Source organism: Cornus florida, unplaced genomic scaffold, assembly GCF_030987335.1.
Source record: "Cornus florida cultivar Cherokee Brave unplaced genomic scaffold, ASM3098733v1 CherokeeBrave_3.0.0_Hap2_Chr11, whole genome shotgun sequence".
Taxonomy (NCBI): Eukaryota; Viridiplantae; Streptophyta; class Magnoliopsida; order Cornales; family Cornaceae; genus Cornus; species Cornus florida.
Window position 1 is genome coordinate 87414693 of NW_026775581.1, and position 12581 is coordinate 87427273.

At 33.6% G+C, this 12581-nt stretch overlaps 2 protein-coding genes across 2 annotated transcripts; one reads left to right on the forward strand and one right to left on the reverse strand.

Annotated features, from left to right (window-relative positions):
* Nucleotides 1–283: 283 nt before the first annotated feature.
* On the reverse strand, nt 284–1827 carry LOC132282397 (expansin-like B1). Its single transcript, XM_059784068.1, has 5 exons — nt 1618–1827; nt 1394–1500; nt 1096–1277; nt 810–942; nt 284–629 (listed from the first exon to the last, which is right to left on the reverse strand). The coding sequence occupies exons 1-5, from the start codon at nt 1760–1762 to the stop codon at nt 426–428; spliced, it is 771 nt and encodes a 256-aa protein (XP_059640051.1). The 5' UTR covers nt 1763–1827; the 3' UTR covers nt 284–425.
* A 2763-nt stretch (nt 1828–4590) lies between these two features.
* LOC132285148 (putative H/ACA ribonucleoprotein complex subunit 1-like protein 1) lies at nt 4591–8600 on the forward strand. The gene is made up of 4 exons (XM_059787318.1): nt 4591–4846; nt 4980–5128; nt 5289–5404; nt 8200–8600. Exons 1-4 carry the CDS (start codon nt 4675–4677, stop codon nt 8360–8362), a joined length of 600 nt encoding a protein of 199 aa, XP_059643301.1. The 5' UTR covers nt 4591–4674; the 3' UTR covers nt 8363–8600.
* The last annotated feature ends 3981 nt before the right edge of the window (nt 8601–12581 follow it).

Sequence of the window (12581 nt, forward strand, 5' to 3'; positions counted from 1 at the left end):
TATATATTCCTGTTGTTGGTGAATCTTTTGGTTTTGGTTTGAGAAGGAGAGAAGACCCTCGTGTGGGTTGTTCAATTCAGGTTCGACTTGGAATTGTTTGTTTGTGATTCGTTTATTCATACGTGCACTGTTTGTGGAAGAATTTCTGATGCACCCAAGGTGTTTGATTTGAGGTGTGAGTCAGATTTGGTAGAGTCCAATGGTAATAAACACATTGCTCCAACGTTCTAGGCCAATTCACCTTATGCAGAACCTACCCACAGAATCACAAGAACTTTGATGATACCAAATTAAAAGTGTATTACTTTGTTGATTTATTTCTGCTAGTTTGTATTTTGAAGTGCCATATAGGTGTGTTACATTTTCCTGATCTGTTCCTACCGAGATAAATGGAATCAATAAGAAACAGAGTCCAGTGTAGTTGGCTATAAAGTAATTTGTACTCCTGAGTCGTATATATCTCCTCTTTTCCAGTTTTCAGGTATGTTATTCACCGGAACAACCCATTGCTCATCTCCGTCCCCGCCATTGAATAGCATCCTTATTTGCAAAGGTCCACTAGGAGGCGAGGTTGCTGTCCATACTGCTCCATAACTCCGGTCCACTAGCTTGCACACGAAATTTTGTGTCTACATGTAATCAAATAAATAATAAATTAAATGAAGTAAAAAAAGAATTTTTAACACATATTTGAGACATGTGAAATTGCAATTATTTTATGCACCTAGTTTAATTACTATTGCCAAGTTAATATCGGGTAAATTTCGAAGAAATTATTGGTTCAAATGTTGAAATAAAAAGGGAAATACCTCACAAAGCTGCACGGCTGTGATGTCCTCGTTGCCTTGTTGATGCCATATAACAAAAGCCAGGTAATGAGGGTAGTTGCTATTCTCGTCAATTTTGAATGTAATGTTTTTGTTTGGATAGCTGCATGAAATCCTGTTTGGAAAGGAGGAGAGAGAAATTTTCAGAAATCTTAAGGAAGTAGCAGAACTCTGTGTGTTATGTTAAAACAGCTTCATGGAATAATGAAAATAAAAAGTGTCAATAGATGCTAAAACACACACACACACACACACACACACATCTTACCGTCTGAATTCGATATCAATTACACCGAGGGCTAACAGAGTTGCAGCTGCATCTGTTGTCTGAGCCATCCGAGCAAAGGCTCGCCTGCTCAGGATAAAGTCGGTGCTATCACTTGAGCCATGGTCAGTTATCACTACAGTCACTCCATTATCTGAGCAATACTTACTGTCCTTGCATCTCACCTAGTGCATGAGCCAAAAATAAATAAAAATAAATAAACCATGTCCATGTCATGATTCAAAACTGTATATAACATATTTTCCTTTATATATATATATATATAAAGAGTGTTGCTCACCTGGTAGCAAGCACCACAGCCTACACCATCTCGGTAGAGATCAGATGCAGCCGATACATCCCCACCATTAATTGTTGCTCCAAACGAACTATACCCGCATCTTCCAGCTGCAAGTAAATGGAAGACGAATTATATAATTACTGTAACAAATAAACGACGAATCATATATGTGTGTGTATATATATATATACACACACACGTGTATGTATAGTTTGAATTCTCACTTTCTGTTCCTTGTTCGTCAGAATTGGGGTAGTGAGCTGCCCGAGACTGGATGAAACAGTCGCTGCACGTCGCGGCATCTCCCAGAGTTTGCATAAGAAGCAAGGTTGCTACTAGGAAGAAAAGAGACTGGTAAGAGAGAGCCATTGTAGAGAAGATTCGAAAACAGAATTAATGAGATTAGCAAAGCAGAGAAGGTGGTTGTACATGTAAGTGAACAACACTTTGTACTATTTATAGCGAAATAAGCAGCAGGCCGCCTCGAGTTTGGTAAAACTTAACTTTGACATTCTTTTCAAATTTATTTTGAATGAGTGGGATTCTATTAAAGGTGATTCTCAGCATCCTTGTTAGACTTGGAATTCCTGGTTTTAGATAATGTGGAAAACTGAATTCTGACCTTCTATGCCGTATTTTATGGCACTTTTTCCTTTTCATGTTGAAGTTTTTGTACCAACCCCACAATGCCTCATTAGTTTAGAGATTTTTTTTTTTTTTTTTTTTTTTTTTTTGATCAACCGTCAAATTTAAAAATGGTATATAATTACTCGCGAATCCAAAGTTTTATTTTTATTTTTATTTTTTTGCCATTGTACTAGTTGTGTAGCAATTATGATGTTTACGTCAAAAGCATATTCTTGATAAGCATAAGATGGGAAAAAGTTTACAGCTGAGGTTTTCAGATGATTTGAGAATGCTAATTTTCCAAATTGGGGTGTGGGGTGAATGACTGTGACTTACCTAGTGTGTGTGTGCGTGTGTGTGTGAGAGAGAGAGAGAGAGAGAGAGAGAGAGGCAAAGATTGAGTAGCTTGAATAGAAAATATCTCATTGGTTTTTCCCTGAGAAAGAAGGATAATTGGAGGGTCAGTTAGGTGATTTTGCACCAAAGGACCTCATATTAGGCATTTCTTTAATGTTCACACTCGTGTTTAAAATCTCTAGGCTTTTAACTTACTGTGTTTGGAAACTGCAAGGAAAGCACCCTTCTTTTTAAAAATAAACTAATAAATAAACATGTTGCTCATGCTGCAGCTTCTGGCTCCAAATGTTGGTTTTGTCCTGGTTTGCTATGTGCTAATCTTATAGATGCACATGTTAGTTCACAGTCACGCAAACCCTAGCAGTCACACCCAGCAGTCCCATAGGTGGCCATTAGAAATCATTAATTAAAAAAAGGGTCAGTCCAGTGCACGAGACTTTCGCCATTGCAGGGTCTGGCACCGTCTTGAGAGTCAGATGTACGTAATTTTATCTCAGCATGAAAAAGTTATTTTCGATTTTAAACCTGTGACCTTTAGATCTAAATAATAGCAAATTAATCGTTAATGTCTTGCTATTATGAGCAAGTGCATTATATATATATATATATATTAACCTGGAAAGGAGGGGGGGGAGGGGGAGGATGGGGGTGAAGCAAGTGCATTGAACTTGTAAACATGATGATGGAACAGGTCCATTGACCCACATCAGCCATGACATGGAAACCATTTTGGATGTCTTGTGTCAATTTCATTAGTGATCAGCTAAGAATAATACATAGTCCCTAAAGTATGAAAGGTTTGTAGCTATTGGGCATTTTTGCAGTCCTTTGAGGACTATTAATAGATGCTATTTAGCCTTTGGGGGACCCCTACTACACTATATGGAGTATTTTTTTTTTTTATTTGTTTGTGCATGTCTATATCAGATTTAGGACTTCAATTTTAGAGATATGATACATTCTTTGACTGCAAGACCATGGTTAAATCTTTTTTGCTTTTCATGAATTAACAATCTGAACATGATGTTACCTCCTAACTTCAATATTGAACATTTATATATATGATATCCCTATATCACAGAAGGAAATCCTAGAGGCTCTGTTGTATTCGATGGATATTAATGTGGTAGGTGAGGCTTTGGGAGTATATATATTGGTGTAATTTTGCCCTTTATTTTAATGGATACATGTTTATTGCACATGTTAAATCTACATAGGAATTTATATTTTATAGTGGATACATGTCTTGATGTTTTTTTTAGTTAAAATATATGTCTTAGATGTTGTCATAATGTCATTAGGTCATAAATATTTTTTTTGTGTTTTTCTGGCGAGATTGGAGGAATGGAAATGAAAGGAAACGAAGAGAATGGTAATGGAAGGAAAAAAAAAAATGTGTTTGGTTGAAAATGTTGGATGAAAAAGAAATAAAAATGAAGGATTTGGAGGGATAGAATAAAGTATAAATAGTAGCTTTTGTTATTTATCAAAAATTGGAGGAAATGGAAAAAAATGCTAATATTTTTAATAAAACTTTATTAATACCAATACAATAGTTTGTATAATTCTTATTGCTATAAAGAGGAGGCAACCAAATTTTAAAAATTTGCAACGATCTTGTGCAGAGTAGTCTCACCAAAGTCAGTGAAGCAAGATACTAACACAATAACATTAGCTATTATTGAGAATGAGATTTTTATAAACACGAATTTAGTTATAGGAAAATATTTTTAAAGTCCAGAAATTTTAGAGAATTTTTTGACCAAATATTTTTAATTAGTCAATATATGTAAAATATAAGCTATCACATAAGTGACCAATTAAGAATATTCCGCCAATAAATTTTGTTCAACTCTTCTATATGAGTATCACTATTAAAAAGGGTATTTTAGACTCTTAAAAGGATATTCTGAGCATCAATTTTTTGAACTTTAATTGAAGGTCACATTCTAATTAAACTAATAAATGAGGTAGTTTGGGGGAGTTACATAATAATTTAATAGTTTAGGTAACTAATAGATGAGGTAGTTTAGGGGAGTTATAGATAGTTGAGGGTGGTTTTTTTTTTTTTTTTTTTAATAATGATTTTATGCGTTATTAAAAAAGAAAGAAAGAAAAAAAAAAAAGAAAAAAAAGTGTTTATCAGTGTTGTTTACGCACTTTTCATGTTAAAGGTATAGGTTTGTTTTATTTATTTATTTATTTTTTTGGTAGCAAACAAATTTTTATAAGCCCAAAACCCTAGCCTCCCCCGCTTGGAGTTGTTTCGAGATTTCTGCTCTGCTCCCATTGGTAACATGAGACCTCCGAGAGGCCGTGGCGGCGGTGGATTCAGGGGCGGCAGAGATGGCGGCAGTGGTGGATTCAGGGGCGGCAGAGATGGTGGCCGCGGTGGATTTAGGGGCGGTCGATTCGGTGGTGGTGGCCGTGGCAGTTTTCGGGATGAAGGCCCTCCAGCCGAAGTTATAGGTTGTTTTTTTTTTTTTTTTTTTTCGTTCGGTTTTTGTGTTTCGTTTATGTACCAAACCATATGAATGTATGGATATATGCATGTATATTTATATGTATATTTTATTCATATAAGGCTTTTTGATGTATGTAGAGGTGTCGACATTTGTTCATGCCTGCGAGGGTGATGCAGTAACGAAGCTCACAAATGAGAAAATACCCTTCTTTAATGCTCCTATTTATCTGCATAACAAAACCCAGATTGGCAAAGTGGATGAAATATTTGGTCCCATCAATGAATCTGTGAGCCTTCTTAACTTGTCAATTTTTGACAAAATTTAGGGTCTTTACTCGTCGCTTACATTATTTTTGTTACAAGTTACCTATATCCTCATTTGTAATATGTATTGAAGTTTATGTTTAACATCTGAGTGATGCAGGTTTTTTTTTTGGTTATTTGTAGTTATTTTCAATTAAAATGATGGAAGGCATAGTAGCAACTTCATATTCCTCAGGCGATAAGTTCTACATTGACCCGGCAAAGCTTCTGCCGCTGTCAAGATTTCTTACGCAGCCTAAGTATGTTTGTTTTAACTTACTATTTAAATACCAAAAGAATTTGTGTTTTTCTTTGTATGAATCAGTTATTACTATGCTCTTAGAATGTTCACACGGGATTTAATAGCACTTTATGCTTCTTAAAATGTATTATTTAGATAGTTTGATTACAAAAGCCAGAGGTTGTTTTTTGACAAATAATTTTGCTGTTCTTGCTCGAACACTTTGCATCAATTGATCAATATTTATCATTAGGGAGTTTAGATGGGTATCAAGTAAAACACTCTATATTCACCATATTATGTAAAGAATAAACTATTATCCTACATTAGTTATCTCCCCTTGGTAGCGTAAATGTTCCTTGTACTGAATATTATGGACAATTTCTAGTCAAGGGAATAATTGCAGCCAGTTCAGGTAAATAATTATCGAATTTGGAACAGAAAACTAATTCTACTTATAAGCATGTTTTTTGTTTTTTTCTTAGTTGGTACTCACACACACATGCCTCCACTAAGGCTTGAACCCTTGACCTCCCTTTGGGAAGCAGGGGCCTGATACCGCTAGGCCACTGGCCCGTTGGTACTTATGAGCATGTTTTTCTCTCTGTTTTTGCCTCTCGTCCTTTCTCTCTCTCCGTTTATGCCTCTAGTCTATATCTTCTATGGTTCATCCTCTCTCTCTGTTGCTGCCTATCTATATCTTCTCTGGTTCATCTAAGCATAGCAGAGTTGGTGATTGTCTTGTTGTCATTATATATATATATATATATTATGTTTTGTCTTCACTCTCTTTTTGTCTGAGCTTAATCAAATAACGAAGTATTGAAATAAAATTTGGAGTGAGATTGACCACAACAAAATATTCATGTGTGTGTGTGTGTGTGTGTGTATGGAACAATGACATTGAGACCGACTATAGCTAGTTTGACAAACATAGACCATTTAGACTGATTTTTATTTTATTTTATTATTGTTATGATAAATCAAACAAAAGAGTTTGAACTTATTTGTGGGGGATAGAGCTAATGAAACTTCGAATGTATTAATCCTTATCAATTACTACCTTGAAAGAGTTTGGTACTAGCTATCCCTGCAAAGGCCAAAAGCTTCCTGATGGATGGTGCCAAAAAATCATATATATTGATCTTAATTTCTAAGGCGTTAGGACTTGTAACAACATCAGATCATTTCGGTTTTATCCATGATTTGTTACTTTGGTCATTTCTTAGGTTCACAGTAATAAATTTTCATGAAAGGTTTATGAAAATCAAAATTGAGAGGAAGAAGACAGATGGAGAAGATGAAGAATGAATGAACTATCAGAGACAGAGAAAGAGAGGGCCAGGGAAATCAGGGAGAGAGAAAGCCGTACAGGATTAAACATTTTAACTTTCCAGGTTTTTGAGGTCTCTAGCGCCTAAACAAATTAGGTGGGTAATCAAAGAGATAGAATTGATGTGGCAAAGTCACATTGGATTCGGAGGCTTTTTGGCAATAAAACGTTGGAGGATATATCATTACCAATTCAATAGTCGCAATGGCTTGTCCAGCATGTGTAACCTATGTTGAGGCTTTTTTTTGTAAGGCTAGGACAGGGTAAGCCAATATTACGGGCCTACTCTTCACCTAATTATCTGGTCAAACACTACTTGTATTAGATATTTCTTCTTTTTTGCATGTATGTTATGCTAGCCTTAGTATCGTTATTTTATTAACACTCATACATTTCTTCTTATGTAAAGCAATTTCAAAAATATTTTCAGAAGTTTTTGGTGTTTGATTGCTTTTTTTTAAGATGTTTTTCACTTTCTTATAATTTTTTTTTTTTTTGGGGAAAATGGAAGTTGCTTGAAAACCTGAAAATGACTTGGGGGTTGCTTTGGTGAATCATTTTCCAGATTGTCACTTGTACTCATATGCCAAATATGCTTGTGTGTGTGTGTTTAAAGGGGCAAGAAACGAATGCACATGCAATATGAACCCTGCCAATACACTTAATTTATAATTCTATAAATGTGCAGATGTAATCCATTTACAATACTTTTTTTTTGTGCATATTCTCATATATATTCACTTTTTTATGTACCTATATATTAATCCATAAGTATGTCGATGCAAAATGCTTATATTTGCATTAGTATGCATACACATTAGGGCTGAAAACAAATCGAGCTAAAGCCTGCTTGAGACCGTCCAGACTTTGCTTGTTTATGTTGTGGGCTTAGCTTGAGATTGGCTTTGGATTCATGATGTTTCAAAAAATTGAGCTTGATCTTGATTCTCGACTAAATTGTGTTCACCATTACTTTGATTTTTTAAATAAACAGGGAAGAAAGTTTTCATAAAAGATAAACTCATTAAGTATATGTTCACGAGCCACGATTAGACTAACAAATGAGCTCACAATCTATGCTCTAGCTAGTGTTGTTTTCGTAATGAAAGAACACGAACAAAGCCTTTAATGAGTCTAGTCCAGGTGGTTCATGAATAGTGAGTTCAGTTATTTTCTAGTCCTAGCTTATAGACATGTTTTTTAGTGTTTTTAGTCCTAGTAAAATGGTCGTATATTTTAAATATTGAACCAAATGACTTTCTTCCACCTCCTTTCTGCCATGTAGCTTATGCTGTTAGGCTTCTTGTGGGTATTGTTTGCTGTTCAATAATTGGTTTGTCAATTCTTTTGAATTGGAGTTGGTTACTGTTCTTTGATTCACTGCAGAGAACTCATACGGAATTAATCCTTGATCTGGTTTGTGCCTTCAAGCGCCCATGATTTTACGTTTAATTGAATTGAATATTTTATTATTTTTGCAGGGGAGCTTTTGCTAGAGGTGGAGGCCGAGGTGGAGGAAGAGGAGGTGGCAGAGGTGGTGGACGTGGGGGTGGTGGCTTTCGTGGAAGGGGCGCTCCTAGGGGCAGAGGTGGCCCTCGAGGAGGTAGCCGTGGTGGTGGGTTTAGGGGCAGAGGGAGATACTAAAATGACGCTTTGTGTCTTATTTAGTGCTCCTCTGTTGGAGTTGTTGTAATTTCCAGATGCTTTGCAATTTAGTTTTAATGCTTGTTTTCTGATATTGATGTTTGATCGTTTAAGGCTTGATTAGTTTTTATGGCACTATTAATTAATGAATTGAATGTACCAATGATTTAAAAATGGTTTGTGAATACTCACAAATTCAAAGACTTATTATGCACCATAATTTATCTCTGCTAGTAAATTTATGGTGAGACTCTTCTAAGTTTGAACTTTGCTTCTAAAATTTTTCATTTTACTAGTTGTGTAGTCATTATGTGATTATGATGTTTACGTCAAAAGCATATTCTTGATAAGCATAAGTTGGGAAAATGTTTACAGCTCTGGTCCTTTGATGATTTGAGAATGCTGACTTACATAGTGAGTGTGTGTGTGTGTGTGTGTGTGTTGCTAGAGAAAGAAGCATAATTGGAAGGTCAGTTAGGTGCTTTTGCACCAAATAACCTCGTATTAGGCATTTCTTAAATGTTCCACTTGTGTTTATTAGAAAGTGTCGGGGTTTGGGAGGGTCTGATGTATGGGGCCTTAAAAGATCGCATGAAGAGAGTATTAATCTTTAGTCTGAGTGTCTTGCCATTCTGATTATGTCTTATGAAGCAAGTCCATTGAACTTGTAAACATAATGCTGAGGTAGACAAGCATGGAGCAAGTCCATTGAGTCATTGATGTACTTCTATTAGAGTTTAGGTGAGTAAAATCAACCACTTGAGATAAAAAATGACCACTTGAGAGCATATTGTTGAATCTCCTTTATATATCTATATAATGTCGGTTGAATCTCTCTCTCTCTCGAGAGATTATATAGAGAGAGATTCAACCGACATTATATATATATATAAAAATTGCATTCACATTCCTCAGCTTTGAGTTAAAGAGAGCGGACTACAATTTAGAAATGATGACATCCCAAAGTCTGTCAAATTGAACAATAACACCCCAATTATCTTTGAAACAATATAAAATGTCTAAATTGCCCCTCAATAAAATATTATATTTTGAACCAAAATATCAACTCAAGAAGATGATCAAAATACCCTTCCCTCAATATACAGTTAAATCTCCTCCATCACCAAAGGGATGGAAGGTCTTGGCATGGATCAGGAATGTTCATCTGACCCATGAATGCCATCTGACTGTCAGCATAAAACACTTGAATGCCATCGGACTTTATTTTTCATACATGTTTTATTTCTTAAAATTTTTCTAGCCTTAAAAATTAGAATCTGATAAATTTTAATTCGAATTTTAAATGTAACATATACGGCAAGTTCTGATATTAAAATAATTTTTATATATATTTGAGTTATTGCATTCTTTTTTTTACAAATAGGAATTTGGACGAGAACTCAGTTAAAATTTAAGCTGATTTTCTTACACACTTAGAGTGATTTTTATAGTTAAGATTGAATTGAGACCAGAAAACTCTTAGTTGAAAAAGCAAAGAAATCAATAGATTTTATCTGGCATTGTGTGTATATGTTACGTTTGGTAAAAAAAAAAAAAAAAAAAGGAGGGAGGAATAAAGCGAGCAACCAACCTTTCATTAATTTTTGCATTAAAGAATGAGAAAGATAAAGAAGAAAAAAATGAACTTTTGTTAGATAAAATTGAAAAAACATCCTTAATTCTAATATATTTTTTAATATCTCTTTTCTTCCATTCCACCTTGCTAAACAAATAGTAGTAGACTCTTTTCAATTTTTTCATCCCTTCTGAAAATTGTACCATTTTATACATCAGAGTCGTCATCTGCTTCATAGTAGTCATGACTGACCATGATAGTAACCTTGATGGTAAAAAATAAAATAAAAAGGATAATTGTATTATGTGGAGAGGGAGAGAGGAGTAAGGGAGGAGATTAAAGGTAAATTGACTGAAGGGTATTTTGATCATTTTGTTAAACTGATATTATGGTCTAAAATATAATATTTTATTGAGGGGTAATTTAGATATTTTATATTACTTTAAAGATAATTGGGGTGTAATGGTTCAATTTGACAAAGTTGGAGAGTGTCATCGTTTAAACAAAACAGTACTCAAATTGTAATTAATTGTCTTTAACCGACACTTGAAATTGAAGAGTGTGAGTGCAATTTACCATTTTAATCTCACTTTTTGCATAATGGTAGTATTACATAAGCATGATGTGTGCGAGACACATCACACAATAGAAAGAGAGTGGGGAGAGCACATTTTTCATGAAATTAATATGATAGGTTAACAATCTTAACAAAAAAAGGAAACTTTAGAATTTAACCAAACCAAACCATGATTAATACCTGCAAAAATTAATTCTATTTTAATTACCTAGAAGGAATATTCAAACCTTTTGTGCTACTCTTTTTATGCTTAAAGTGGCATTTTCAAATATTATTACCTAATCACCCTTGATCTGCTTATCATCCACCAGAATGCCCATCTCTGAACTTAAAAACACACATTTTATATCTAAGAAATTTTTTATTTTATTTTATCGTCCACACACACACACACACACACACATTTAATGACTTATCAAAAAAAAAAATCGCAGTCCAAGGGATTTGAAAATAATTTATGAAAATAACTTTTCAATTATAAAAAAAGGTGCACGTGGACCAATATCTTCCTGCCACCTCAGCTGCCTTGGTTAGTAGATTCATGAAAAAGAAGTGACTCAATTTGATTTTGACTTCTTCTCTATGGGCAATTTCGAAAATACACCAAAATACATGGTTCTTTCTGTTTAAGAAACGTGTAGAATAAAGGAACTAAAGGACAACTATGCGGTGGCCAAGTTGGTTTGTGCATCCCAAGTTCAGCGGAAGAATAATTCACCTTTTTCAAATTGTTATATTCTGCCCAATTGACGAATAAATATAACATTTTTTTTTATAAAACACACTTGACTTTGGGTTATTTCTTAAAATTCTTAATTTAGGATTGTAGAATCATGCAACCTCTCAATTCTTATCAACAATAAACTTTAATTTGATTGAGTTTTAATTAATCCCCTACTTTACGTGGATTTGATGGTTTATGGTGGTGATGAATTAGAATTGTATGAGAGGGAGCGACACAATATATAGCAAGGTATTATTAAAAATTGAGTTGAGATATTTTTAAATTTTTTATAAAAAATTAAGGATATTTTTTAAAAATTTACAAATAGTTTTGTAAATAAATTTTTTTTTTAATGGGCCGGCTGCCTCCGTTGAGTCTTTGATGAATTTTTTTTCAAAATACTTTATTTTTTAGGTTGAATATTTTTTTTATTTATACTTTTTGGTGTTTAGCATATGTATAGGTCTTCATTTTTGTCGGGGATGCCCTCCTAATACGGAGAACCAAGAAACGAGCTTTAGTTATTCCAAAAATTACTAATGACATAAAGGGTATAAAGCAATAAACCATGAATACATCCAAAGTCAAGCTCAATAAATGTACTGACAAACACTCGTGGATTCCATTTAGCAGACTCCTCCGGATTCTGTGAGGATGTAGAAGTTACATTCAACCTGCATGGAGTCCTTCAGACGTATAAAATAACTTACAAAAATTTAATGAATAAACTATTTTTTTTAAAATTTTTATATATTTTTTTTCATAAATATTTTACGATAATCAAACATTAAAAAATAAAAAAATATTTTTTAAAAAATATTTTATATCCAAACAAACGGAGACTAGATTGAAACTTAAATAAAATTATATTTTGGTGTTTGGAGGAAGAATTTGTAAAAAGAAATTTGAAATAAAATAAGTTTTGTACCAATTTAACATATAAAAAAGTCGGCAAGAAGGTTTTTAGAATTAAAGAAAAAAGAAAAAAAAAAACGCTTAATAAAAGGACAATGTTGTAATTATATTTCAAATTCCATCAAATCCTGTAATTTTTTCTCGAATTTTTCCACCTTACCAATTATCCTTCTCTGCTTGGTTAGATAGAAATAAGTAAGAAAAGAAAAAAAATAGAAAATGAAAGAAAAGTGAAGTGAATGAAAAGAAAAGTTATTTTCTATGAAACATTTGGTTAGCATGAAAATTTATTCAGGAAAATTGTATGAAAATATTAGTTTGTTAGATTGGATAGCATGAAAATGAAAAGAAAGTGATTGTGTATACTAAAATTACCCTTATGATTTCAAATACTAAAAAAATAAATAAATTTGTGTTTGATGATGTT